This window comes from Balaenoptera ricei, chromosome 20 (assembly GCF_028023285.1).
Source record: "Balaenoptera ricei isolate mBalRic1 chromosome 20, mBalRic1.hap2, whole genome shotgun sequence".
NCBI lineage: Eukaryota > Metazoa > Chordata > Mammalia > Artiodactyla > Balaenopteridae > Balaenoptera > Balaenoptera ricei.
The window spans coordinates 19,445,446-19,470,874 of record NC_082658.1 but is presented as its reverse complement, the minus strand read 5'-3'; the positions used below and the strand labels follow the sequence as shown (position 1 = coordinate 19,470,874).

Genomic DNA, 25,429 nt, shown 5'->3' with positions numbered 1-25,429 from the left:
CATATGTCCTTGCTTTCAATTTCACCCAGAATATAGAAGCAAAAAAAAAAAAAAAGGGCTTCCCTAGTGGCACAGTGGTTAAGAATCTGCCTGCCAATGCAGGGGACACGAGTTCGAGCCCTGGGCCGGGAAGATTCCACATGCTGCGGAGCAACTAAGCCCATGCGCCACAACTACTGAGCCTGCGCTCTAGAGCCCGCGAGCCACAACTACTGAGCCTGTGTGCCACAACTACTGAAGCCCACGTGCCTAGAGCCCGTGCTCCTCAACAAGAGAAGCCACCGCAATGAGAAGCCCACGCACCGCAAGGAAGAGTAGACCCCGCTCCATGCAACTAGAGAAAGCCCGCGCGCAGCAACGAAAACCCAACACAGCCATAAATAAATAAATAAATTTATTTATTTATTTATTTATTTTAAAAAAAAATTTAGAAGAAACTTCCCACATGCTCCTACCACTACACCCACCTACCTACTTGCTTCTTTGCCTATCTGCTCTGCCTTCACTCCTGTTACCACAAAGAACTGTGTTCTTATCTAAGGCCAACCCTTGACCTGTGGATCAGGTTCCATTCCTTCTTGCCTCCCCAAGGACACTATCCAGGCAATTTCCTCCTCTCTACTGGATCATTCCATCAGCGTACAAACAGATGCTGAAATATCTCCCATCTTGGGTGGGGTGGGGCGGGGGGAACCAACCCTCAATCTCTCATCCTCCTCCAGCAATCATTCCACATACCTGTACCCCCCACTCCCCTTTACAGCAAACTCCCTTGAGTTTCTCTACTGCTACCTTCATCAAGTCCTCTCCTATTCCTGCATGCTTGAACCCACCCCAATTAGACTTTCACCCTCATGCTTCCTCCAGCACTCCACTGAAACTACTTAGAAGGGTAGTTTGGGGTCCCCAAAATGACTCCCACATTGCTGAGACCAATGTCATTCTCAGTCTTCAACTTCCCTGACCCACCTGCAGCACAGGCCACAGCTGCTCACTCACTCTATCCTGGACTTTCTCCATTACTCTCTTGGCATTCCTCCTTTCTTCCTCACTAGAGGCCCTTTCTCAGTTTCCTCTGCTTAGTACTCTTATCACTCTCACCTGTCATGTAGCAAGGCCTCAGGCCGGGGACCTCTCCTCTTCTCTATACTCACTCCCCAGGTGATCTCACCCCAGCATGTGGTTCTCAATATCCTTCAAATTTCTCTCTCTAGCCCAGACCACTCTCCTGAACTTCAGAGTCTGAGAGTCAATCGACAATTGGTTATTTCCTCTTGGATGTCTAACAGGCACCTCAAACTTGACATCCAAAACTGAACACCCACCTTCCCCCAAACCTGCTGTGATCCTATCCATCTACTCAGATTATTGCACTAGCCCCCTACATGGTCTCCTTTGGCCCCTTTGTTCTCCTGCAGTGGGTTCTCAACAACAGAGCCAGTTGCCTTTTCAAAAGGTAAATCAAAGCTACTTCTGTGTTCCAACCCCCCGCCCCCCGCCCCCCGCCAGTGGCTCCCCATCTCACACAGAGTAAAACCCAAAGTCTTCACAAAGTCCTCCAATGTTCTCCCGCGGCATCTGGCTTTCTGACCTTCACGTCCTGCCGCTCTTCCCCTCACGCATCCTGGTCTTGCCACAATGGTCTCCTTGCTGTCCCCAGTCTCAGGGTCTCTGCATTTGCTGCCCTCAATGCCTGCGTAGCGTATTCCCTCACCTTCTTCAGGTATTTGCCAAACTGTCACTTTATCAGTAAGGCCTTCCCTGACCCCACCCCTACCCTCACCCCTGTAATTTAAAATATTACCTCATCCCCACTCCAGTATATCCCATTCCCTTTCTCTGCTTTGTATTTCTCTAAAGCATCTATATACTATGTATTTATATATATATATATATATATATATTTTTTTTTTTTTTTTTACTAATTTATTTGTTAACTGTCCAGGAGAACAGGATTTTTTGTCTTTTTTATTTACTGCTGTTTTCCTAACAACAGAGTCTGACACGTAAAAAGGCACTCAACGAACCTGTTGAATGAGTACTCACTTCAATCACTGAAGGAGAGCTTTGGGGAAAAGGGTGAAGAGGAAGGATGAACTCCATCTCAGTACAGTAGGAAAAATAAGGTGCTTCCAGGCACTTACCTGCTCCCCGACTGGGAGGGTCTCGGGCTGGGGGAGGTGGCCTATTACTCTGTAAAGAAGGGGAGGCTGAGGTGGGTGGAGGAGGCGCTACGCCTCTGACAGGCCCTGGTGTCTTCCTATGCAAAGAATTGTGTCTCTGTGGCAGCTCAGGGGCTGACTCGTTAGTGGGACTGGAGGGCCCATTGGGGACCCCAGGCGGCTGGCGGTAAGGCGGCGGCGGAGGAGCTAGAGACTGGCCACTTGGTCCTGTTCTGACATTCACAGGGGAAGGAGGCGGCTTGACTGGGGGTGGAGCAGGAGGTCCCTCTCGACCAAGGTGAAGCCTCTGTCCAGGTGTGGGTGGCAGGGGCTTCTCTCTGTTGTAGGCTGTGGCTTTGCTGCTGTGCACAGGCAGAGGTGTAGGGGGCGCGTTGGCACGCCGCCCCGGGGGAGGCGGAGGAGGGGCGGAGGAGCTGTGCTTCATGCCCGCACTGCTGGCAGTATTAGGCCGAGAGAGGTCCGGTAACGAGGGTCTCTGCGTCCGGGGCAGGTCTGGGAGTGAGGCTCGGCTGCTGTCTGTATCATCCTGAGGGCGCCCGCTGGTTGTACACCCTGGAGGCCTTGGGGCAGCAGCTCGAGAACCAGGGACTTGTAGGGCTGGCTTACCAGCTACGTTCTCTACAAATACACCAGACAACACTGGGTCAACAGAGCTGGACCTATGTTGCTGAGTATCTCCACGTCACCCCGCCTCCTTAGTGCAACCTGCATGGCAGCAGGGCAAATAGCTGTATGATTCTGGGTTTTAACCTGGTTTCAGGCTCAGGGCCCATTAACAAATACTACTGATGCAAGCTGAATGCATTCTTATTTACCCTCAGCTTTTGCTTTATTCTACTTTATAACTCCTCCCCTGCTCCCACCCCTCCTTCTTCCCATCTCTCCCACACTCCTCAACCCCAGACGGCCCACCTGGGACCAGTCAGAAATGAATGCGCTTGGGAAATATCCTAAGAAAGTACTTATCACATACCTGAACCGTCCTTGGCTCCCACAGGGCGGAGCTTTGGCACTCCTCCTTGGAAGAGACCTCCCTTGGGCTGCAGGGCAGCTGCTCCAGAGCCATAACCACCACTGCTTCCTTTGGGTTCTGGAAAGCACACCATTAGGATTTTCATTTCATATGCTCTGAGGCTGGTGACCAAGTCAATCCTGAGGAGAAACCCCTCCTCTACCTGGGCTTTAATTTGCAAACAAACCGATATTGCTTTTGCCTTTCCACTGAAATAGAAAGCTGGGCTTCTCTGCTCCACAGCTTCATGTAGGTGTGGGGATGAAACTCTGTGCTGTGATGGAAGAGAGAAAACAAAAGGAACGAGGAGCCAATCTTCCTTTATTTGGGGCAGAGCGGTAACCAGGATGAAGACCTGTTCAACAGAGTTCTCTAGGCTTTCCTCTCCAAGTCCCAGATGGTGAGGGGGCTTAATGGCTCAGGGACCCAGGTGTGAGAAAATCCCCAGAGGCCTTTCAGAATGAACACTTGTAGCAATTATAAAATCATCGTTGGCTTCAGCTTACAGGTTTTTAGGACTGTGGTGGTCTTCTCAGAGAAGAGCCAAGGATATGCCCTAACAAGCACTAGTTATAGTAGGAGATGGGAGGCTTAAGACCCCGAGAATGCTTCTCAAAGGTCAAAAAGAAATTTCTAAGGTATCCAAATGAACAGATGAGAAGACAGCCAAAGAATATCCCAAGACAAAACTCTCCCACTCACGACCCAACAATAAAAATGACAGCCAAGCCTAGTCTCCGAGTCAATCCTGGGATCCCAGTGGTTCATCAGGAGATGAAGCTTAGACTCACTCTCGAGGACGGGAGCACTCCGATCATTCATGTTGGTCACCTTCTTCAGCTTGGTCCCTTTGCAGATGTCCTGTAAGAGAGCACCTCGACCCCGCTGCTCATCTCTACTCAGCTTGGGCAGCTCAGTGTTGGCCTGAAGGAAGAGGGAAACATAAGTTCACCCTCCATATCCCCTTCATCACAAGCTCGGGATAAATGCCTTAAGCCAAACTGGATTCCACGAGATGCCTGTCTAACCTAATAAGACACATGTGCCAAACGACAGTATCAATGTCCATTATCCTCCTCCTTAGACCTTTCTCCCATGCTGTACCTTCTGTGAAGGGTACAGGTCTTCCTCCTGTTCAGAAGCTTCTGACAGGAGGCCTGCACCAATACTTACTGAGCACCTACGTGCTAGGCTTGTGTGTCGGACACTTTATTTGTATCATCACCACCAAGGCAAACGTTTATTGAGCCCCCACTATATCCCAGGCATTGTGCTAATAATAAGCACATTACTTTCATTATCTTGTTTAAATCCTGAAATATTCCTATGACCAACAACAACAGGAGCATAGGGACAGACAGCTAGATAAATGGAACAGAACAGAAAGTCCATAAAGCAGGCCCAGGTCTACATAGAAATAATAAAAGTATATTTCTTCAGTGCAGAAAGGATAGATTATTAAATACAAGGTGTTAATAACAAGTGGTTAATTTTTTTGGCCATGCCAGGCGGCATGTAGGATCTTAGTTCCCCAACCAGGGATCGAACACACACCCCCTGCAGTGGAAGCGTGGAGTCTTAACCACTGGACTGCCAGGGAAGTCCGACAAGTGGTTAATTTTTAGAAAAAAATAATAAAGTTAAATACTTACCTTAGCACTTTACTCTCAAATAAATTCTAGCTGAATTATAAAATTTAAGTGTAAAAAAATAAAACCACAGAAGTACTATATGGAAAAAAATAGGTAACGGGAAGGACTTTCTAATCAAGACAACCAAAATACAGGAAAAGATCGACAGATTTGCTTATTACAAATTATTTACTAAGGAATATAAGTAAATATGCAGATGACACACTGGAAAAAAAACTGTCGGTGACAAATGTAACGTATGATAGAAACAAAGGTAGTGGCCTAAATCTATAGAGCATTAACATATAAAGATGACTTAGAAATCAGCAGGATAATAAGCAAAAGATATGAACAACACTGCATAAACGAAGTCAAAAGAGCCTACAAATATGAAAAAAAATCAACTATAATAAAAAAAAATGTAGTGTAAAACTATCATTATCTACCTATGATACTGGTAAAGGTTAAAATTACAGAAACTGCTAGCTTTGTGAAGGCAGGGACCACTGCCTGTACAGTGCCTGGCACACTGAAGATGTTCAAAACAATGTATAGAATAAAAAACTGCCCTACGGTGATCATAAGGATCCAGGAAAACAGGTACTCTTTCCTATTACCTGTGGTAGGATAAATTGGTATGATTTTTCTAGAAAGTAATTTATGTATCAAACACCTTTTAAAAGTCTAGCACAAGAATTCTACTTCCAGAAATTAACTTTAAGAAAATAATTGGAGACGTGCACAAAGACAATAATAATAGCAAAAAACAGTTTATAACAGCATAAAGCTGAAGTAATCTAAAAGTTCAACCGAAAAGAACAATGGTATAATCATACAGTGGGATGCCAGTTAAGCTCTTAAAGATGTAGAAGTAAGCATCTTTTCACGGAAATAAATATCTGACACAATCAAGCAAAAAATATTATAGAACAATACATATAGCATGATTCCAGTTTTCTACAGGAATAATAACAGGACCTATCTCATAGGGTAGTTTTGAGAATTAAATGATAACACTTTTTAAGAGCTTAGCACAGTGCCTGGTGTATAGTAAGAGTTCAATAAGTAGTAGCTAGCTTATATTGTGAAGAAAAAAAAGGTACACACATACAGAAAATTTCTAGAAGGATATACACTGATACTAGCAAAAGTTAACTTGGGGTAATAATTATTTATGTTTATCTGTATTTTCTAGTTTTCCTACAATAAACATACAGAATGTTAACAAAGGTTAATTATAGATTAACATTTTCTATGTTTATTGGTGTTCTCTAATTTTTTCTGGATTTTTAGTACAGTAAAAAATTTTTTAATGATATCACTAAACATTTAATGACATGACAAGCCATTCATGATGTATTAATGAGGAAGAAGAGCCGATCAGAAATCAGTATGTATATAAAGCACAGCCTTTTTTTAAAAAAAAAGGTAGACGGGCTTCCCTGGTGGCGCAGTGGTCAGGAATCCGCCTGCCAATGCAAGGGTCACGGGTTTGAGTCCTGGTCTGGGAAGATCCCACATGCCGCGGAGCAACTAAGCCCATGCGCCACACTACTGAGTCTGCATTCTAGAGCCCGCGAGCCACAACTACTGAGCTCATGCGCCACAACTACTGAAGCCCACGTGCCTAGAGCCCATGCTCCACAACAAGAGAAGCCACCAAAATGAGAAGCATGCGCACCTCAATGAAGAGTAGCCCCCGCTCACTGCAACTAGAGAAAGCCCGTGTGCAGCAACAAAATGCAGCCAAAAATAAATAAATTAATAAATAAATTAATAAATTAATTATTTTAAAAAAGGTAGACAGATACAAAAAGAGGAAGGAGGGAGGGAAAGGCTAGACACAAAACCGTTATGAATGGTTGGATTACGGGTAACTGCTCCTTTTTGCTTAACCACAGTTCATAAATTTCTTGAACATATTACTTTTGTAAAGAGAAAAATATTACTAAGCATGTCCAAAATTGAGCTCATATCCTCCTCCACAAACCTGTTTCTCTTGTAAATAGCACCAGCATTCAATCAATCCCCCAACTAGAGTCATTCAAATCTCCTTCCTCTTCTTCACTCTTCCATCTGTCATCAGACTCTTAAGATTTTACTTTGTCATTGTCTCTTGTCTCCACTCTCCATCCTCACTGCTTTAGTCCAGACTCTCATTTTCAACTGCCACAGGCTTCTGTCTCCAGTCTCAACCTCCCTGTCTGTAGTCTCAACTCCCAACCTACCATCCACACTGTGAAGAGTAACTTTCCTAATATAAACCCAAGCAGCTTCCTCCTGCTGCTGAAGAGACTTCAGCATCTCCCCATCATGACCAAGAGAAAACTCCAAACCCCCCACCTACACCTCCAGCCTCAGCTCCCACCACACCCCAAAAATTACAGGAAAAAAACCAGAAGTTGGCAGACCTGAACTCTAGTCCTAGTTCTGAAACAAATTAGCTAGGTTAAGTCACCTTTCCTCTTTTAGGGCACAATTTCTCATCTGTTAAACACCCAACACACCCAACACACACACACACACACACACACACACACACACACACACACACACAGAGATGAAGCACCCAGGTTCCTTCCTTCTTTCTCATGTGACTCCAGGTATCACAACTCAGATATAGTAAAAGTGGCTGTCTCCTTGGTTCAGAAGCCACATTGCTTTTTTTTCTTCCCATTACTGAACCTTTAGTCTTCTTCCTAATTCCATTAACTCCTTTCTTTCTTGATATGGGGCGCGGGGGCATTTAGACCTCATGGACTTGACTTTAAAGTGAACTGATTTGGAGTAGAAGAGAAGGAAATAAATGGCAGCAAGAAACAACAACTAGGAATTGCCATCCCTTTTCTCAAAGATGCAGGGAAAGGACACATTGACCTTTATATTACAATAGTTTTAGGGAAGACACACTAGTTCCTACTCTGATGCCACCTGCCCAAATCTCCATTTAGGCTGAACCAGGATAAAAAAACCAAGACAAGCCATTATGGTCCTAAGAGGACTTCTCAGGAATCAGAACGAATTGAGGAAGACAGACTTTACTTATTTATTCTCCATCTTCCTACACCACATGTCTTTGAGTACACTATGTCTTATACCAGGAAGCCCTAAGTATCCATTCAGGTCTTGAGATAGCCAGGTGGATGGACTACCTACCTGATTAGAAGTGGGAGGTGGAGGAGGACCGGGGGGTGGTGGAGGGGGAGGAGGAATTGGCATCCTTGCCCTGTTTGCAGTTGGCACTGCTCTCTTTCCTTTTTAATCTGCAGCTTTAGGTCACTCATATACCTGCAAGTGAAACAGAAATAAATTCATGAGAACACCTTTGCCATGAGAGACACTGAGTACCAGGAGAACCAGAGGACTGAGCATGACACCAGAGAGAAACTAGGCACTCATCTCCTAGTCGCACTGTGATATAGTCCAGGGCTCGGTAAATCTCTTCTGTAAAATGCCAGATAAAAAAATACTTTAGGCTTTGTAAACCACATATGGTCTCTGTCACACATTATTCTTTTGTTTTGTTTTGGCAACCTTTTAAATTAATAAACTTTATTTCTTAGAGCAGTTTTAGGTGCACAGCAAAACTGAGCAGAAAGTACAGAGTTCCCCTAAAGCCCCTGTGCCCCCCCCCACACACAGAGTACCCCACTATCTACACCCTGCAGTGATACATTTGTCACAATTGATGAACTTACACTGACACCTCGTTATCACCCGAAATCCATAGTTTACATTAGGGTTCACTCTTGGTGTTGTACGTTCCATGGGTTTGGACAAATGTAGAATGACAACTCTCCACCAATGTTGTATCATATAGAATCGTTTCACTGTCCTAAAAATCTCTTATGCTGTATCTATTCATCCCTCCCTGCCCCCCACCCCTGAACCCCTGGCAACCACTGAGCTTTTTAATGTCTCCATAGTTTTGCCTTTTCCAGAATGTTGTATAGTTGGAATCATACAGTACCCTTTTCTGATTGGCTTCTTTCACTTGGTAATATGCATTTAAGTTTCCTCCATGTCTTTTCATGGCTTGATAGCTCATTTCTTTTTAGCACTGAATAACATTCCACTGTCTGGATGTACCACAGTTTGTTTATCCATTCACCTCCTGAAGGACATCTGGGATGCTTCCAAGTTTTAGCAATTACGAATAACGCTGATATAAACATCCTTGTGCAGGTTTTTGTGAGGACATAAGTTTTTGACTCATTTGGGTAAACATCAAGGAGCATGACTGATGGATCATATGGTAAGAGTATGTTCTGTAATAAACTACCAAAATACCTTCCGCAATGGCTGTACCAATTCGCATTCTCACCAGCAATGAATGAGAGTTCCTATTGCTCCACACCCCTGCCAGCATTTTGGATTTTGGTCATTCTAATAGGTGTGTAGTAGTATCCGGTTGTTTTAATTTGCAATTCCTAAATGACATATGATGTTGGAATATTTTCATATGCTAACTTGCCATCTGTATATCTTCTTTTTTTTCCAGGATTTTTTTTTTAATTTATTTATTTTTATTTATTTATTTATTTATTTTTGGCTGTGTTGGGTCTTCGTTTCTGTGCGAGGGCTTTCTCTAGTTGCGGCGAGCGGGGGCCACTCTTTTTTTTTTTTTTTTTGGGGGGGCCACTCTTCATTGCAGTGCGCGGGCCTCTCTTATTGCAGAGCACAGGCTCCAGACGCGCAGGCTCAGTAGTTGTGGCTCACGGGCCCAGTTGCTCCTCGGCATGTGGGATCTTCCCAGACCAGGGCTCGAACCCGCGTCCCCTGCATTGGCAGGCAGATTCTCAACCACTGCGCCACCAGGGAAGCCCTATCTTCTTTTTTTGAAATTAATTAATTAATTTTATTTATTTATTTATTTTTGGCTGTGTTGGGTCTTCGTTGCTGCGCACGGGCTTTCTCTAGTTGCGGCGAGCGGGGCTACTCTTCGTTGCGGTGCGCGGGCTTCCTCATTGCAGTGGTTTCTCTCACTGCGGAGCACGGGCTCTAGGCGCGCGGGCTTCAGTAGTTGCGGCATGCGGGCTCAGTAGTTGTGGCTCACGGGCTCTAGAGCACAGGCTCAGTAGTTGTGGCACACGAGCTTAGTTGCTCCGCGGCACGTGGGATCTTCCCGGACCAGGGATCGAACCCGTGTCCCCTGCATTGGCAGGCGGATTCTCAACCACTGCGCCACCAGGGAAGCCCTGAAATTAATTTATTTATTTATTTATTTTGGCTGCACTGAGGCATGCAGGCTTAGTTGCAGCATGTGGGATCTTAATTCCCCGAACAGGGATCGAACCCGAGCCCTCTGCATTGGGAGCGCAGAGTCTTAACCACTGGACCACCAAGGAAACCCCTATATATCTTCTTTGGCGAGGTTCGTGTTCAGGTCTTTTGCCCACTTTTTAATCGGGTTGTTTGTTTTCTTTTCTTTTTTTTTTTTTAATTTATTTATTTTTATTTATGGCTGTGTTTGAGTCTTCGTTTCTGGGCGAGGGCTTTCTCCAGCTGTGGCAAGTGGGGGCCACTCTTCATCGCAGTGCGCAGGCCTCTCAGTATCGCGGCCTCTCTTGTTGCGGAGCACAGGCTCCAGATGCGCAGGCTCAGTAATTGTGGCTCACGGGCCCAGCTGTTCCGCGGCATGTGGGATCTTCCGGGACCAGGGCTTGAACCCGTGTCCCCTGCATTGGCAGGCGGATTCTTAACCACTGCGCCACCAGGGAAGCCCGTTTGTTTTCTTATTGTTGAGTTTTAAGAGTTGTTTGTACACTTTAGATAACAGTCCTTTATCAGATGTATCTTTTGTAAATATTTTCTCTTACTCTGTGGCTTGTGTTCTCATTCCCTTGGTTTTTATATTTTAAAAATGTAAAAACCGGGACTTCAAAAAGTATACAGTTGTCTCCTTATTACAGTCTGTAAGTGATCCTCATTTCACAAATGAGACTAAAGCCAGGGAACTTTAGTCTTCGTAAGACATTGAAGTAGGGGGCAAAGATAAAACTAAAACTCAAGAACAATACCCCCCAAAAGTCACCCCAAGGAAATCCCACTTCTTGAACCCTCAAAAGTCAAAGCCAAATAACTGCAGAGGTTTGGTTCTAAACTCTTTACATGGGTGATCAAAATCTCTCTGTGAATAAAGAAGTAACCACTTAAACACTTCTCTCAATGCCCTGAGAATGATAAAAGGGCAAATATTCCAAAGGTTCTACAAAACCAAGAACCTTTGTAGGTAGTAAATTTGATCAAAAACATGACCGTGAACGTCTTCAAAATCCCACCTCCTTCCAGTGGAATGCCACTCTAGGCTGGCTGCCCAACAGAGCTTTTTCCTCCAGTCACAAAGCACTGGACAGCACTCTGGCTAGGTGGTTCCCACAGGGAATGATATCTGATCTCACTTCAAGGAACGAGCAGCTGACGCCCCTCTAAGGGAAATACCTTCTCATTTCTGGTTTCAAAATTAAGTCTAGTCTTTCTTTGCCAGGAATCTAACATACTAGGCTTGAAAAACTGATCAAAATAGTAAATCCTCATAAGCAGAACATCTATCTCGAGGCGTGGGGGATGTTAAAGTGAAAGAAACATGTGGAGAAGAAGAAAAAAACTTTCTTCTATTAAATTCTCTGGGGGACTTCCCTGGTGGCGCAGTGGTTGGGAGTCTGCCTGCCAATGCAGGGGACATGGGTTCGAGCCCTCGTCTGGTAAGATCCCACATGCTGCGGAGCAGCTAGGCTTGTGTGCCACAACTACTGAGCCTGCGCTCTGGAGCCCATCTGCCACAACTGCTGGGCCCGCGTGCTGCAACTGCTGAGGCCCGTGCGCCTAGATCCCACGCTCTGCAACAAGAGAGGCCGCCGCAGCAAGGAGTAGCCCCCGCTCGCTGCAACTGGTGAGGGCCCACACGCAGTGGCGGGGACCCAATGCAGCCAAAAATAAATAAATAAATTTATTTTAAAAATAAAAATAAAAAATTCTCTGGGTTCACTATGACCATTCCACTCAAGTCCCCATAGCAGTCTTAAAGCTAGCAGCCCAAGAATAAGGAAAATAGTAATTTATTCAGAAACAAACATTTTCAACTAATTCCAGTCACCTCAGTCCCCACCTTTTCTGGGCTTCCAGTTCTACCTACTTTGGCCATTGCCACAGTTGAAATGGTCTCCTAGAATGACCCGGAAAAGAGATTCAGACAAGTCCCTAGTTCTTTCCAGATCCACAGTTGATCCAATCTACATGCTATGGAGTAAGAAATGACCTAAAGGGACAAACTTAAGTCTGACAGTGAGAGCCATTTATTAGGCAAAGCAGTAGTTCTCTAGCAAGGCAAATCTTTTTTTAAAGTCACCCACTGCAGAAGACCACTAATACATTACGCAGTTAAAGATGCCTTCTTAAAATAGGCTCAATTCAAACTCCAATTTCAAAGTAGACCCATCAAAAAAAAAAAAATCACTTTTGGGAGTTCCCTGGTGTCCTAGTGATTAGGATATTCTGGGCTTTCACTGCTGTGGCCCAGGTTCAATCCCTGATCAGGGAACTGAGATCCTGCAAGCCATGTAGCGCGGCCAAAAAAAAAAAAAAAAAAAATCACTACCAGCACCATGGTTGACTACAAGCAGTGGCTCTCAACTTTTCTTCTGTCTCCACAAAGACTGCAGGCATGACACCCTCCTACCAAGGACACTGAGCAAACAATGATACACTACAGTAGAGTATTTTCACTCCCATTTTACAGGTGAGGACCCTGAAGCTCGAGGAGTGGGGTTACGTGTATGCACACTAGGGAGAGAGGCAGACTGACTGAGCTAAGCGCGACCCCCCAGATCACTCAGGAGTAAACTGCAGAGTTAGGACTCAAACTCAGGTCTCCTGATCCCTTTCTATTTCACCAATGAAAAAACTCTCCACTGCAAGTTGGTTGGGTTTAGCAATTTTCTACTATTTTTCCTAAATGAAAACTTAACCCACTCCAAATTCCTATCTTAGTGATGGAATACAAACAGATCTCTATATTTTCCAAGAGCAAACCAATTTATATAAATTTAAATGAACACAACTTTCCTTGCCCTGAAGATTCCCTAAGGAAGCTTTATTCAAACCAATTCAGGATCGACACTATAAGCACTAACCCAATGCAGAGGGTCTGCTTTGAGAACTGCTTTCAGTTAAGAACAAATGAAGCGGGTTTCCTTGGTGGCGCAGTAGTTAAGAATCCACCTGTCAATGCAGGGGACACGGGTTCCAGCCCTGGTCCGGGAAGATCCCACATGTCGCAGAGCAACTAAGCCTGTGCGCCACAACTACTGAGCCTGCGCTCTAGAGCCCGCGAGCCACAACTACTGAGCCCGCGAGCCACAACTACTGAGCCCACGTGCCACAACTACTGAAGCCCACGCACCTAGAGCCCATGCTCTGCAACAAGAGAAGCCACCACAACGAGAAGCCCGCGCACCGCAACGAAGAGTAGCCCCCGATCGCCGCAACTACAAGAAGCCCATGCGCAGCAACGAAGACCCAACACAGCCAAAAATAAAAATAAATATAAAAATAAATAAAATAAATTTATTTTTTAATTAAAGAATCTAACATTCCTGAAGTTAAACCTGAGATTAAACTAAAAAAAGGAAAAAAGAGGGTTCATCACAGAATTAAGTCTTTCCTTTCTCATCTATTAAATTAGAACTACAAACCTCACCATCTGTGTTCTTCAGAGTCCCTGATTTTCAGAAAAATTCTCATTCCCTTCTTAAGCCTTTCCACTTAAAAACCATGATAGCTTTTCACATCCTCAGGAGTCAGTTTCTCTGAAATAAAGATCAGAGAGCATTATTTCAAGTCTTCTTAATGTCAAATTTATCACAGAATTCAGAGATAAGTCTCCATAAAACTCAAGCAATGCACTTTTAAAAAGTGCTTTCTTCTATTTCTCAAAAGACAAAACCTATTTTTCTATTCAATTTTCAAATATTCATACACTTTAGGAGCAGGAAACCTCCTGAGGACAAAGACAGAAACTACTTCCTTTTACATTTGATAAACGAAGAATCCAATTTAGTTGTTGCTTTTTATCATATATTTTAAAAGATCTAAGAGGTATTCCAGTTATCACTACAATTTGAGGGCTTTACTCAAATGGTATTCTGCTGTTATAAAACTCAGGTTTCAATACCAAGTTATTTTACAAAGAAAAAAATTTTTATTTTAAATCTAAATCTTAATGACATCCACTTTCATGCTGAGCGACCTTAGGTAACAGCACTCTCCTTTGATCTCAGCTTTGATTACAGAGTAAATTACAGTTTTTGTACCAAAGTACCCAACAAAATCCCACAGGGGAAAAACAAAAACAAAAAAAACACCTGACCTTGAACATTTTTACGTAGGCTGTCTCCCTCAGCAAAGTCTCAAGGGCCTTAGTTCTACCTTACAAGACTCAGTCATATGGATAGGAATTTGGGATTTCAACAAGAAAATTATCTCTCCTTTGTTAAATACATGTTCAATTCTTTAATATCCTACTAAACCACTTCGTAATATAAAGAAACAGAGAGACAGCTAAAAGAGACATTTCAAGATTCTCACTGAAAGACCATTTAGCTCTGTCTACTCTGTCTCCAGATAATCTAAAGAGAAGACAGTTGTGTCTTCAAGAGGAAAAGGTTCCAAATGTTCCCCCAATGGAATTCTTCTGATCCCATAGTTCAAAAAAAACAAAACAAAACACCTCTCTAACAGTATGACAGATGGAACATAAATATTCAGCAGAAAGAGAAAAATCAGTTGCTCTAGGACAAAGAAAAGTCACATAACAGACAATGGGGTTTTTGTTTGGTGTATTTTCATACCAGGTGGATAGAGGTGGCAAGATTTTCCAAGCAAGGACGTTAAAAACTCACTGATGGGACTTCCCTGGTGGTCCAGTGCGTAAGACTCCAAGCTCCCAATGCAGGGGGCCTGGGTTCAATCCCTGGTCGGGGAACTAGATCCCATATGCATGCCGCAACTAGGAGTCCGCATGCCGCAACTAAAGAAGTCCACATGCCGCAACGAAGATCCCATGTGCTGCAACTAAGACCCGGCACAGCCAAAATAAATATAAATAAGTAAATAAATAAATTTTTTTTAAAAAAGGTTTTACGGATATTAAAAAAAAAAAAGAACCATTGATGAATCAGCTGTTCACGACCATTCAATAAAATAACCAACCCTAGAAACATTCCCATCAAACAAGTGCAAAATGAGCAAGCCCACTTTGCATATTTCTCAACCATGTTACTGACAGACTCAATAGCAAGAAACCAAGGGTAACTGCAACAATGAAAATAAGTAGAAAATGATTGGGTAGGTTTTTTTTGGCCACACCGTGCGGCATGCAGGATCTTAGTTCCCCGACCAGGGATCGAAGCCAGGCCCTTGGAAGTGAGAGTCCACTGGACCACCAAGGAATTCCCTGAATGGGTAGGTTTTTGTTAAAACTGGATTCCAAATTCAACAGCAATCACCCCATTCTGATAAGCATTTCATTTAACAACTATTCCTCAAATAACCCTATAATGGCCCTGGTACCAGTTTAGACATTACCCTGAACTAAGAAACTTTAGAGGAACATTTCATGTATCTGTGTCCATTTTACCCAATGAGCTCTTAAGCACAGACAGCACCATATCCTTCTATAGTTCTTTCCTATTATTTTACAGCACAGAGTAGGGGCTCAACTGTCACTTGTTGAACCGAACCAAATTTTAAAGTAGCATTGTCTGAAAGAGCAAGCAAGTCTGAGTTGAGGGAAAAAAGCAGTGTAGGATGGATCAATGTGCCGGAAATGGAAAAGACAAGAAAAGAGGTAAGGAAGAAACACAAGGCTATATACACATGTGTAGTTCAGTGTTCCAAAAAATCTTAACTTGCTTAACTTGCTGAATTTATTCATTCATTAATTCATCTATCATACAATAAACATTTATTGAGCACCCACTAGGTGCCAAAGCATTGTTCTATAACAATGGTTCCCAAGCAGGGTGATTTTGTCCCCCAGGAGACAGTTGGCAATGTCTGGAGACATTTTTGACTGTCATGACTAGTGGGTGCTACTGGCATCTAGTAGATAGAAAACAAGGATGCTGCTGAAGGCTCTACAGTGCACAGGGCAACCTCCCACAACAAAGAATTCTCCCGTCCAACAATGTCAATAATGCTGAGGTTGATAAACCCTGTTCTAGAGGTTGAACTAGACAATTTTTTACAATCTTGGGGCCTATATTCTAGAGGAAGAGATAAACAAGGAAACAAATATAATCTCAACATTTCCATTACTAACAAAAAGAATGAAAAAAAAGAGAATCATAAAGGGAGAGTGCAGGAGTAGGGTATAGTGTTCTTTTAGATGAGGAGAGGGGCGGGGGCTGGGGGGCTGGCTCTCCAAAGAAGTCTCTCCATGAACAGCCACGCCCTAGAAACATCTGGGGAAAGAGCATTCCAAAAAGAATTCACAAACATCAAAGGGAAAACCCCCTGAGATAGTAATGCGCTTGATGTGTTAGAGAACTAGTGAAAAAGCCAGAGCAACAAGAACAGGGTGAGGTGAAGAGTGAGAGGAGACGAAATCTGAGCCTCTGTAGGCCATCCTCCAAATCCAAAAGTAGTATCCTTCTCCATCCAATATGCTTATTATACTAAAGAAGTCTAAACAAACCAACAGCTTCACACCCAAAGTAAACAAGTTCCATCAGTTATCTCGTTCACTAATCCCACAGACTGCGCCTCATCTCTCGTTGGCTTGAGTACAGCTAGGGACCTAGGTACTAACTGGAAGCCTTCCAGGGTTAAAAGTCCCCTGATGGCAGTCTGCCCACCTGTCCACCTGCCCTTCAGCCTTGCTCCTGAAAAGCAGTACAGTATGGGGAAGCAGGAGCTCATTGCCACAGTGGCACAATGGCATCCAGTTCCTAAGCCACAGAACCCCACATGGGAGAACAGCCAGGAGCTACTGCCTAAGAGTATTCACATGCCACTGCAGGAGACGAACGAACAGCAGGAGCCAAACAGGTTCCTATAATTACGGAGGAACTGATGTCAACATAGAACTATGAACACGCCTCCATGTGTTCTAGGACAGAATACAGCAGAGAGTTTCCACTAAAGCATTTTTGGTTTCTCTAAAATACAAGGAAACAGACTAGAGTAACATTCTTGTTATTCATATTTTACCACCCTCCCCCCCGCCGCAAAAAGCTTTATATAGTCTGAAAATAATCTACAGCCCTCGTTTCTCAATGGAAAAGGTGCTCCCTCCCCCTTGAAATTCAATTCAGTCAAACCTCTGGTGAAACAGATTTCTATCATATGTAGAAATGGAATTAATTAAAATTCCAAGGTTACTCCATGAAGGGAAAAAAATCACTTTTCCAACTGCACGCATATTCCATCATGGAAATTCAACTCTGCAGCAAATCTGATTGATCCAACAAGTAATTTTTAAAAAAATCACAAAGGGACTGCCCTGGTGGCACAGTGGTTAAGAATCCGCCTGCCAATGCAGGGGACACGGGTTCGAGCCCTGGTCCGGGAAGATCCCACATGTTGCGGAGCAACTGGACCTGTGAGCCACAACTACTGAGCCTGCGCTCTAGAGCCCGCGTGTCACAACTACTGAGCCCTTGTGCCACAACTATTGAAGCTTGCACGCCTAGAGCCCATGCTCCACAATGAGAAGCCACCGCAATAAGAAGCCCGCGCACCGCAACGAAGAGTGGCCTCCACTCGCCGCAACTAGAGAAAGCCCACACACAGCAATAAAGACCCAACGCAGCCAAAAATAAATAGTAAGTAAACTAATTTTTTAAAAAATCACACGTACACCATGATAATTTAAACTGAAAATCCTAGACTTCTACAACTAAACCTGGATGTTTTACTCTTTACCTCAATGATTTTTCACTGTTACAAGCAGAACACAACCCTAGAAAAGGATAAAGGCAAAAGAAAGATATATAACTATATGATGAAATCCTTTCAAATATAATTTTCCTAATAAAAGCATAAGTATACATCCCAAAATGCAGCTTTTCCCCCTAATATGACTCTTTCCTCTTGTCTCAGATTATTTTTCAAAAGCCCGAAAAACATAAACTCAGAAGCCTACATATTCATAGACAACTTGATGTGGTAAATTTTAGGTACCACAGGTTATGATTCCCAGTTACAGGGCAACCCAGCAGCCAAGTCCTCTCATCTAAAATGATCACAAATCAATGAGAAGTCTACTCTTGTGTGCAATAAAATAACCGCATCTGTGAAAAATGGCTTCATTAAAAAGACGGCTAGAGATAACTAATGCAAGAGCAACTGTAAACATAATACCTGAAAATCGTCCCACACAGAGATCAGGGAATGACCTCACCAAACATCCCCAGCCCCTACCACACCCCTCAAAGCAAAGAGAAAATCCTACTATCCTGAAAGCACTGAAGTATTGGGAAGGTGGGGGAACATCTATAGAAAATAGTCAACTGCAGTAAATCAGTAATAGTTCAGAGTGCTGTAGTGCTTCAAAACATAGCCAGTGATTCACAGTCAATGAGACAATAACACTTTATTTTTATTTTTTGGCCGTGCGGCTTGCGAGATCTCAGTTCCCCGAGCAGGGATTGAACCCGGGCCATGGCAGTGAAAGCACCGAGTCCTAACCACTAAGCCAGCAGGGAACTCCCAAGACAATAACACTTTAGATTTAGCACTGTTTTTGTGACTTCATTCAGCAAATCTGTTTCAGTGAAACCTGTAAAATGCTACTAGAGCTGTTTTGATAGAGCTGTTCATCTCAGAATGTAAATCTATGTCAGAGCCGACATGGCTTCCTCAGGCTGCATTTTAGCTAATAACAGCAAGACTTCCAACACCTGAGTACTAGGGTACTACACTTGGCCTCTACAACATAGCTAAGACAGGTACTATTTAGCTCCTGATCTCCAAGCGACTCACAGCAACCAAGGAGCAGCGGCAAACACCTCATTTCCAGGTGTTTTACATACCAACAGTAAAAGATACAACTGTTTTTCCTTCCAAGGCCTAGGGATCTACAACACAAAAAGAAGAGAATGTGCCCTCTCATATTGTCAAAGTTAAAAACAAACTTCAAATCACAGTGCTTTAACATCTCCAAAAATGATGCTGCATAAATCTAAGGCAGATAATTAGCAGATTTGTTTTTAAAGCCTGAGTCAATTTTCCATTTCAAAAACAAAAAACAGAATCCTGGATTTGGACAGTGAAATAATGCAGAGTAGCTCAATGTTCATAACTAATATTTCCTCCCCACCCACACATCCCAGGAACCAGTGGGTTTACAAATGTTGGCTAAAAAAATGGAGTCATACAAGGCCAAAGTTATTACCATTAGCCAGCATTTAACTACAGAAGAGAGGAGTTAATCAGATGAAGGACACATTCTAATTCAGAAATCCAGACCAAAGCTCGACAGACTAAAACACAGTCGGAATACAAAAGCAACTTAGGATAGCAATAAATGGTTTAGAAGATCCTTCTAAAACACAGCTTCCAAACTTGTCTGAAGATAAGACACATCCTAGGGCATTTGTTTAAAAATCAAACACAAAAAAGATTGCTGGGCCCTAATCCAGACCTACTAAAATCAGAAATTTCGCAGGAGAGAGATCTGAGAATCTGTATTTTCAATGAGCACCTTAAGTATTCTTGGTGTTAGGGAAGTCTGGAAAACAGTGTTCTAAAGGAGCATTAGCAATCAACTGCTATCTGAATGGGTTTCAGTAAAGAAAAGGTGATGAATACGTTGGTTAAACATGAATATGTCCGTGCATTTATCACACATAAACACCATCAAAATTACAGCAAAGGGATTTTTTAAGGCATAAACTTCAAAAAAGAAAAAAAAACGGGGAAGGAGACAACATAAAGAGAGACGTCAACAAAATTTTGGAAGCTGGAAAGCAGATGCACTAGTGATAAATAACTTCACAGAAAGGAAAAAGCTAAATGCTTGCAGCAGTAAGAAGCAAGCAGGTTCCTACCACAGAATCTCAGAAAAGGCTCAGAAATTGGAGGCACCTAATACCTCTGGATAAAGGAGTGTAGGAGGGGCTAAAACAGAATTGGCTGAAAATCTGTATAAGAAATAAGATTCTTCCATCCTCTCTGTCCCCTCCCCCATGATGCCTGGCAGAAGATGAGAGAAGTTCAACCAGAGGGCCTCTTGAACCAAGGGACCAGTCATAGCTAAGGGCAGCAGAGCCATAATGAAAACAGAGGGATCAAGTGAAAGTCTAACTTGTACTCAACAATGAGACCTCTTCCCCCATCCCCAGCTCTCTTCTCCCACTTGGCTCCAAAACACCTGCTGCTGGGCTTATACTCTCTAGGCAGAAGACTGGAGCAGCCTTCTCTGAGGAAAGTGACCAGTGCCAATTCACCCTAAAATGGTGCCCACCACTTGATGAGCCAGGGCTCCACACTCAGCTTTTTAGTGCCTCATCCTTAAAAATGAACAGACATAGCCAAGAATTATCAGACATTTCGAGAAAACCTCTAACATGAAAGACAGGAATCAAGGCAAACAAAACACAATTCCTGACAACATGCAAAAATATTTATACATAAAATTCCAGGGCTTCCCTGGTGGCGCAGTGGTTGAGAGTCTGCCTGCCAATGCAGGGGACACGGGCTCGAGCCCTGGTCTGGGAAGATCCCACGTGCCGCGGAGCAGCTGGGCCCGTGAGCCACAATTACTGAGCCTGCGCGTCTGGAGCCTGTGCTCCGCAACAAGAGAGGCCGCAACAGTGAGAGGCCAGCGCACCGCGATGAAGAGTGGCCCCCGCCTCAACTAGCGAAAGCCCTCGCACAGAAACGAAGACCCAACACAGCCATAAATAAATAAATAAACAAATACTTAAAAAAAAAAATTCCAAAAAAATTTCCTGGAAATTAAAAAAACTGATAGCAAGGACTCCCTGGTGGTGCAGTGGTTAAGAATCCACCTGCCAATGCAGGGGACACAGGTTTGAGCCCTGGTCCAGGAAGATCCCACATGTTGTGGACCAACTAAGCCCACGTGCCACAACTACTGAGCCTGCGAGCCACAACTACTGAGTCCATGTGCTACAACTACTGAAGCCCGTGCGCCTAGAGCCCGTGCTTCACAACAAGAGAAGCCACCACAATGAGAAGCCCGCACACCACAACCAAGAGTAGCCCCCGCTCGCCACCCCAACTAGAGAAAGCCCGCATGCAGCAACAAAGACCCAATGCAGCCAATAAATAAATAAATTTATTTTTTTTAAATTGATAGCAAATATTAAAAATACAATAGAAGAGTTGGAAGAAAAAGCTAAGGCTATCTGAAAATTGAATGAGAAAAAAAGAAATTCACAAGGGAGAAAAACAGAAATTCACAAGGGAAAAGAAATTAGGGGGCCATTCTAGGAGTTTCACCATCTGGATTCCCAGAAAGGGGTTCCCAGAAAGAGAGAAGAGAGAAATAGTTATCAGAGAGAGAATATATTATAAAAGATGTTAATACAAGAAAACTTCCCAAGACAGATGGAAATAAGTTGCAGACTGAAAACGCCCACTGAAGGTCAACCATGATGATTTTTTTTTTTTTTGGCCGCACCACCGGGCTTGTGGGATCTTAGTTCCCTGGCCAGGGATCAAACCTGGGCCCCCAGCAGTGGAAGCGTGGAGTCCTAACCACTGGACCACTAGGGAATTCCCAAGCATGATGAATTCTAATAACCATCCCAAGGCACATCATTGCATTTCAGAATACCAGGGATAAAGACAAGACCCTAAATGGGACTTCCCTGGTAGCCCAGTGATTAAGACTCTGCGCTTCCACTGCAGAGTCTTCCAGGGGTGCAGGTAACGACAAGACCCTAAAATCTCTCAGAGGAAAAACAGATCCCACACAAAGAATCTAGAATTGGAATAGCATCAAACTTCACAATATGATTTTTGAAAGTCAGAAAACCACAAAGGCTTAAAATTTCCAAAGAAATATGATCCCCAACATAATATTTTATATCTAATCACACTACCAACCAGCGTGAGGGTAGAAAAGAGATGATTCAGACATGCAAGACCTCAAAAAATGCACCCCCTCCTAAAGACCTTTTTTCATAAAGCCTCTGGAAGAGACTCCACTAATGTGTTCGAGTGTACTGAAAAGAGAAACTTTCATCCAAGTTTAGGGATGAATTAATGATTGACACTCAGAAAATCAAGCAAAAAAAAAAAAAAAAAAAGAAAAAAGGCAATTATTGTACTTAGGGGAAAAAAGTATAAAGAAGGAAATATAATCATAGTACACAGTCAATATACTGGATGTTTTTTTTTTTTCTTCTTTTAATAACACTCACCTCTACTCCCTTCTGGACTCATGGGAGAGGAGGGAGGCTGGAGGTCTGGGAACTACTTTTCCTAGAATCCCCTGTCAATGGGGCTGTGGTTTAAATTCCACCGACACAACTCATTCACTCAAGATCTGGAAGATGGAAGGCACGTAGATGCTATTACTGACCTTCCAGGAGCAATGAGCAGGTGTGTGGCCTCCAACAGATGACAGACATGTGGTTTGCGGCAGTTTTCAATATTCTGTAAATTGCCTGCTTTGGTGTTTAAGGCAGCCAAGATTATTAATGGTTGCAGTTTCTTACAATCCCTGCAAGTGGCTTTCCCTGACCTATGCTCCCCTGGCCTTCCAATGATTTGGTAATCTGTGAAATATCAAGAATGGTTGGTTTTTCTATTTGAATCCTGATATATAACACAAAAACATACAAATTATTGATTTAATCAAGATTGTGATATATCTCTATTAGGCAGATAGCAGGAAGGGTTGAGCGTGAAAAGCAGCATAAGAATGCAAAATTCAGTGTCCACAGTAGAAATTCAATAGATATCTAAGAATGGAAAAACCAAGACATAATAGTGTGAGTATACTATGTAGAAACATGAAGGTAATATACATCAGGAAAAAATACCAGAAGTATTCAAAGTGATTGAGGACAAATAAGGAGAAATGGAGCAGCTTTTTAAATTGTAAGACTTATAGTACTATTTGACTCTTTAAACGATGTATTCTTACTGTATTGATTTTTTTAATTTAATTACTAAAAATTAAAAAAATCTAACACCGTATAAGCAAAACCAAGCTTCTTCAGACTGACCAAAATTTCAAAAAAATGAGGTCAGTACTGGATCTGCTACCAATGCAGTTAAAGAGAGTAGAAAATCCCAAACAAACCAAAATAACCCGTGTCTCACTCAACTGTAATGGAAGCAGGCTGCCTAATGCAACCTGAATCTCTGGCACAGCCTGGGTGCAACCAGTGTTCACCACCCCAGAGCTCACTCCACCACAGGTCAAATATGGGAGGAACTTCCAGGCCACTATGAGAAATCGTGACCAAAATTTAACTGCAAAGGTAAGCACAAAAATAGAGGGATAAATCTTAAAATCAATTAACTTACCCCCCTTTTTAAAAGGTCTTCTCCTCAATTTAATGCAACTAATTGAAAAGCAAAAATAACCATCTGTTGTCAAAATATCTTTAGAAGTTCTAAGAAACTGTTAATGAGATTAAAAGACTGTTACCAGGTAGGCTGAAACCTAGTCACTGATGACAAAAAGCAGCTCTTCTCACTCTAGGTTGGCCATCTCACAGTACTAGCCCTCGGCTTCTACGTGCCTTCCTTCATTTGCACACCTCAAATATAAAAGTAGAAAGCTTATACAGAGAACAGTCAGAAGTAAGGAAAATCAGTGATGACAGTCTCCATTAAGAAAAGGTCTGGAAAAAAAAAAAAAAAAAAAAAGAAAAGGTCTGGGCTTCCCTGGTGGCGCAGTGGTTAAGAATCCGCCTGCCAATGCAGGCGACACGGGTTTGAGCCCTGGTCCGGGAAGATCCCACATGCCGTGGAGCAACGAAGCCCGTGCACCACAACTACTGAGCCTGTGCTCTAGAGCTCGTGAGCCACAACTACTGAGCCCACGTACCGCAACTACTGAAGCCCGCGTGCCTAGAGGCTGTGCTCCGCAACAAGAGAAGCCACCATAATGAGAAGCCTGCACACGACAGAGTAGCCCCAACTCACCACAACTAGAGAAAGCCTGCATGCAGCAACGAAGACCCAACGCAGCCAAAAATAAATTAATTTTTTTAAAAAAGACCTGAAAGAAAATTTAAGAAGATGCTCCATAAAATGTTGATCCAGACTCCACATGGAGAGAAGTGTCATGCCTCATTTCAAAGATAATATATTAAGTCCCAACTCACCACAGATAATAACAAAGCTATGACTTTCATTGAAGAGTCTCTTCTCTCACTCTAACACCCTTAAGCCATCAGATACACATATGCTCCTTGCTGAAATGCTAGAAAAATTTGCACATTTTCATTCCTTGATCACTAGTGATGGTCTGCTAAACCAAGAGTCTACTTTGAGCTATGAAAATAGGGCAAGCTGATCCAATTACACAAGAAAGGTACTAAATCAAACAGGACCATCTGGGCTTTGGGGAAGAGTACTGTGATTCCTGAACAAACGTCAATATAAAATATACAGCAGATAGGGCTTCCCTGGTGGCGCAGTGGTTGAGAATCTGCCTGCCAATGCAGGGGACATGGGTTCGAGCCCTGGTCTGGGAAGATCCCACATGCCGCGGAGCAGCTAAGCCCGTGAGCCACAATTACTGAGCCTGCGCGTCTGGAACCTGTGCTCTGCAACAAGAGAGGCCGCGATAGTGAGAGGCCCGCACACCATGATGAAGAGTGGCCCCCGCTTGCCACAACTAGAGAAAGCCCTCGCACAGAAACGAAGACCCAACACAGCCATAAGTTAATTAATTAATTAATTAAAAATATATATATACCGCAGATAAAAATGTTTTCATATATTCAGAGTTATAATGGCCCTTGAGCTACTGATTCATTTGCATGGCCAATAAGTCGTAGGCATCATGTTAAGACATATGTCCTAGATGATGGGTATGACAAATTATATTCAGTAGTTCACAATAAGAACATCTGTGTTCTCTCTCTAGCCCCATGAGGCTTACAAAAAAAACAGTCAATAGTCCCCAGAAGTGAAGAGGTTTTCTGTTTCCTAAATAAGCAGGTCTGGCAAACTAACAATCCCATCATCCCCCATATAAGAACTGCTCCCCAACAATCTCCAAACCAGTTCTCGAGAGCCCAAAATTTTAAGTCCTAATCCAGCCACGCAAGTTTAATTTGCAGGACCTAAAAGAAATCAAGATAAAAGAATAGGCTTTACCCAGGAAAGTTTTTAGAAAACATGTTCCACTCTACAGGCATCATACTCCTTTATGATACTGATGGTTTCAGCATCAACACTGGTAAACTACTACATGTGGAAAGAAGTGGCAGGAAAAAATGTCTATTGTAAAGGTTGAGCTCAAAATTCACTATGCCATTTATCTGTATCTTTGGAGAGCTCACACTCTGAAGCCTTGCCTCCTATCTCTCTGCTTCTCACTCCCTAAGCTCCAGACACACTGGAACTTCCTTCAATTCTTCAAAATAGCCAAGTTCTTTCCCTCCTCA

At 43.1% G+C, this 25,429-nt stretch overlaps 1 protein-coding gene across 3 annotated transcripts in view; it reads right to left on the bottom strand.

Annotated features, from left to right (window-relative positions):
- Positions 1–25,429, bottom strand: part of WIPF2 (WAS/WASL interacting protein family member 2) — a 39,138-nt gene that overhangs the window by 7,958 nt on the left and 5,751 nt on the right. For 2 of the 3 annotated variants that reach the window (XM_059907436.1, XM_059907438.1), the window contains exons 2-5: positions 7,983–8,114; positions 3,987–4,119; positions 3,157–3,273; positions 2,145–2,801 (exon numbers count right to left, since the gene is read on the bottom strand). In XM_059907436.1, coding sequence (XP_059763419.1) covers positions 2,145–2,801; positions 3,157–3,273; positions 3,987–4,119; positions 7,983–8,045 — 970 coding nt within the window. In that variant the 5' untranslated portion in view covers positions 8,046–8,114. Of the gene's footprint in view, positions 1–2,144; positions 2,802–3,156; positions 3,274–3,986; positions 4,120–7,982; positions 8,115–13,519; positions 13,618–25,429 lie in introns of those variants that run through there. The other variant, XM_059907437.1, reaches the window with a different exon arrangement.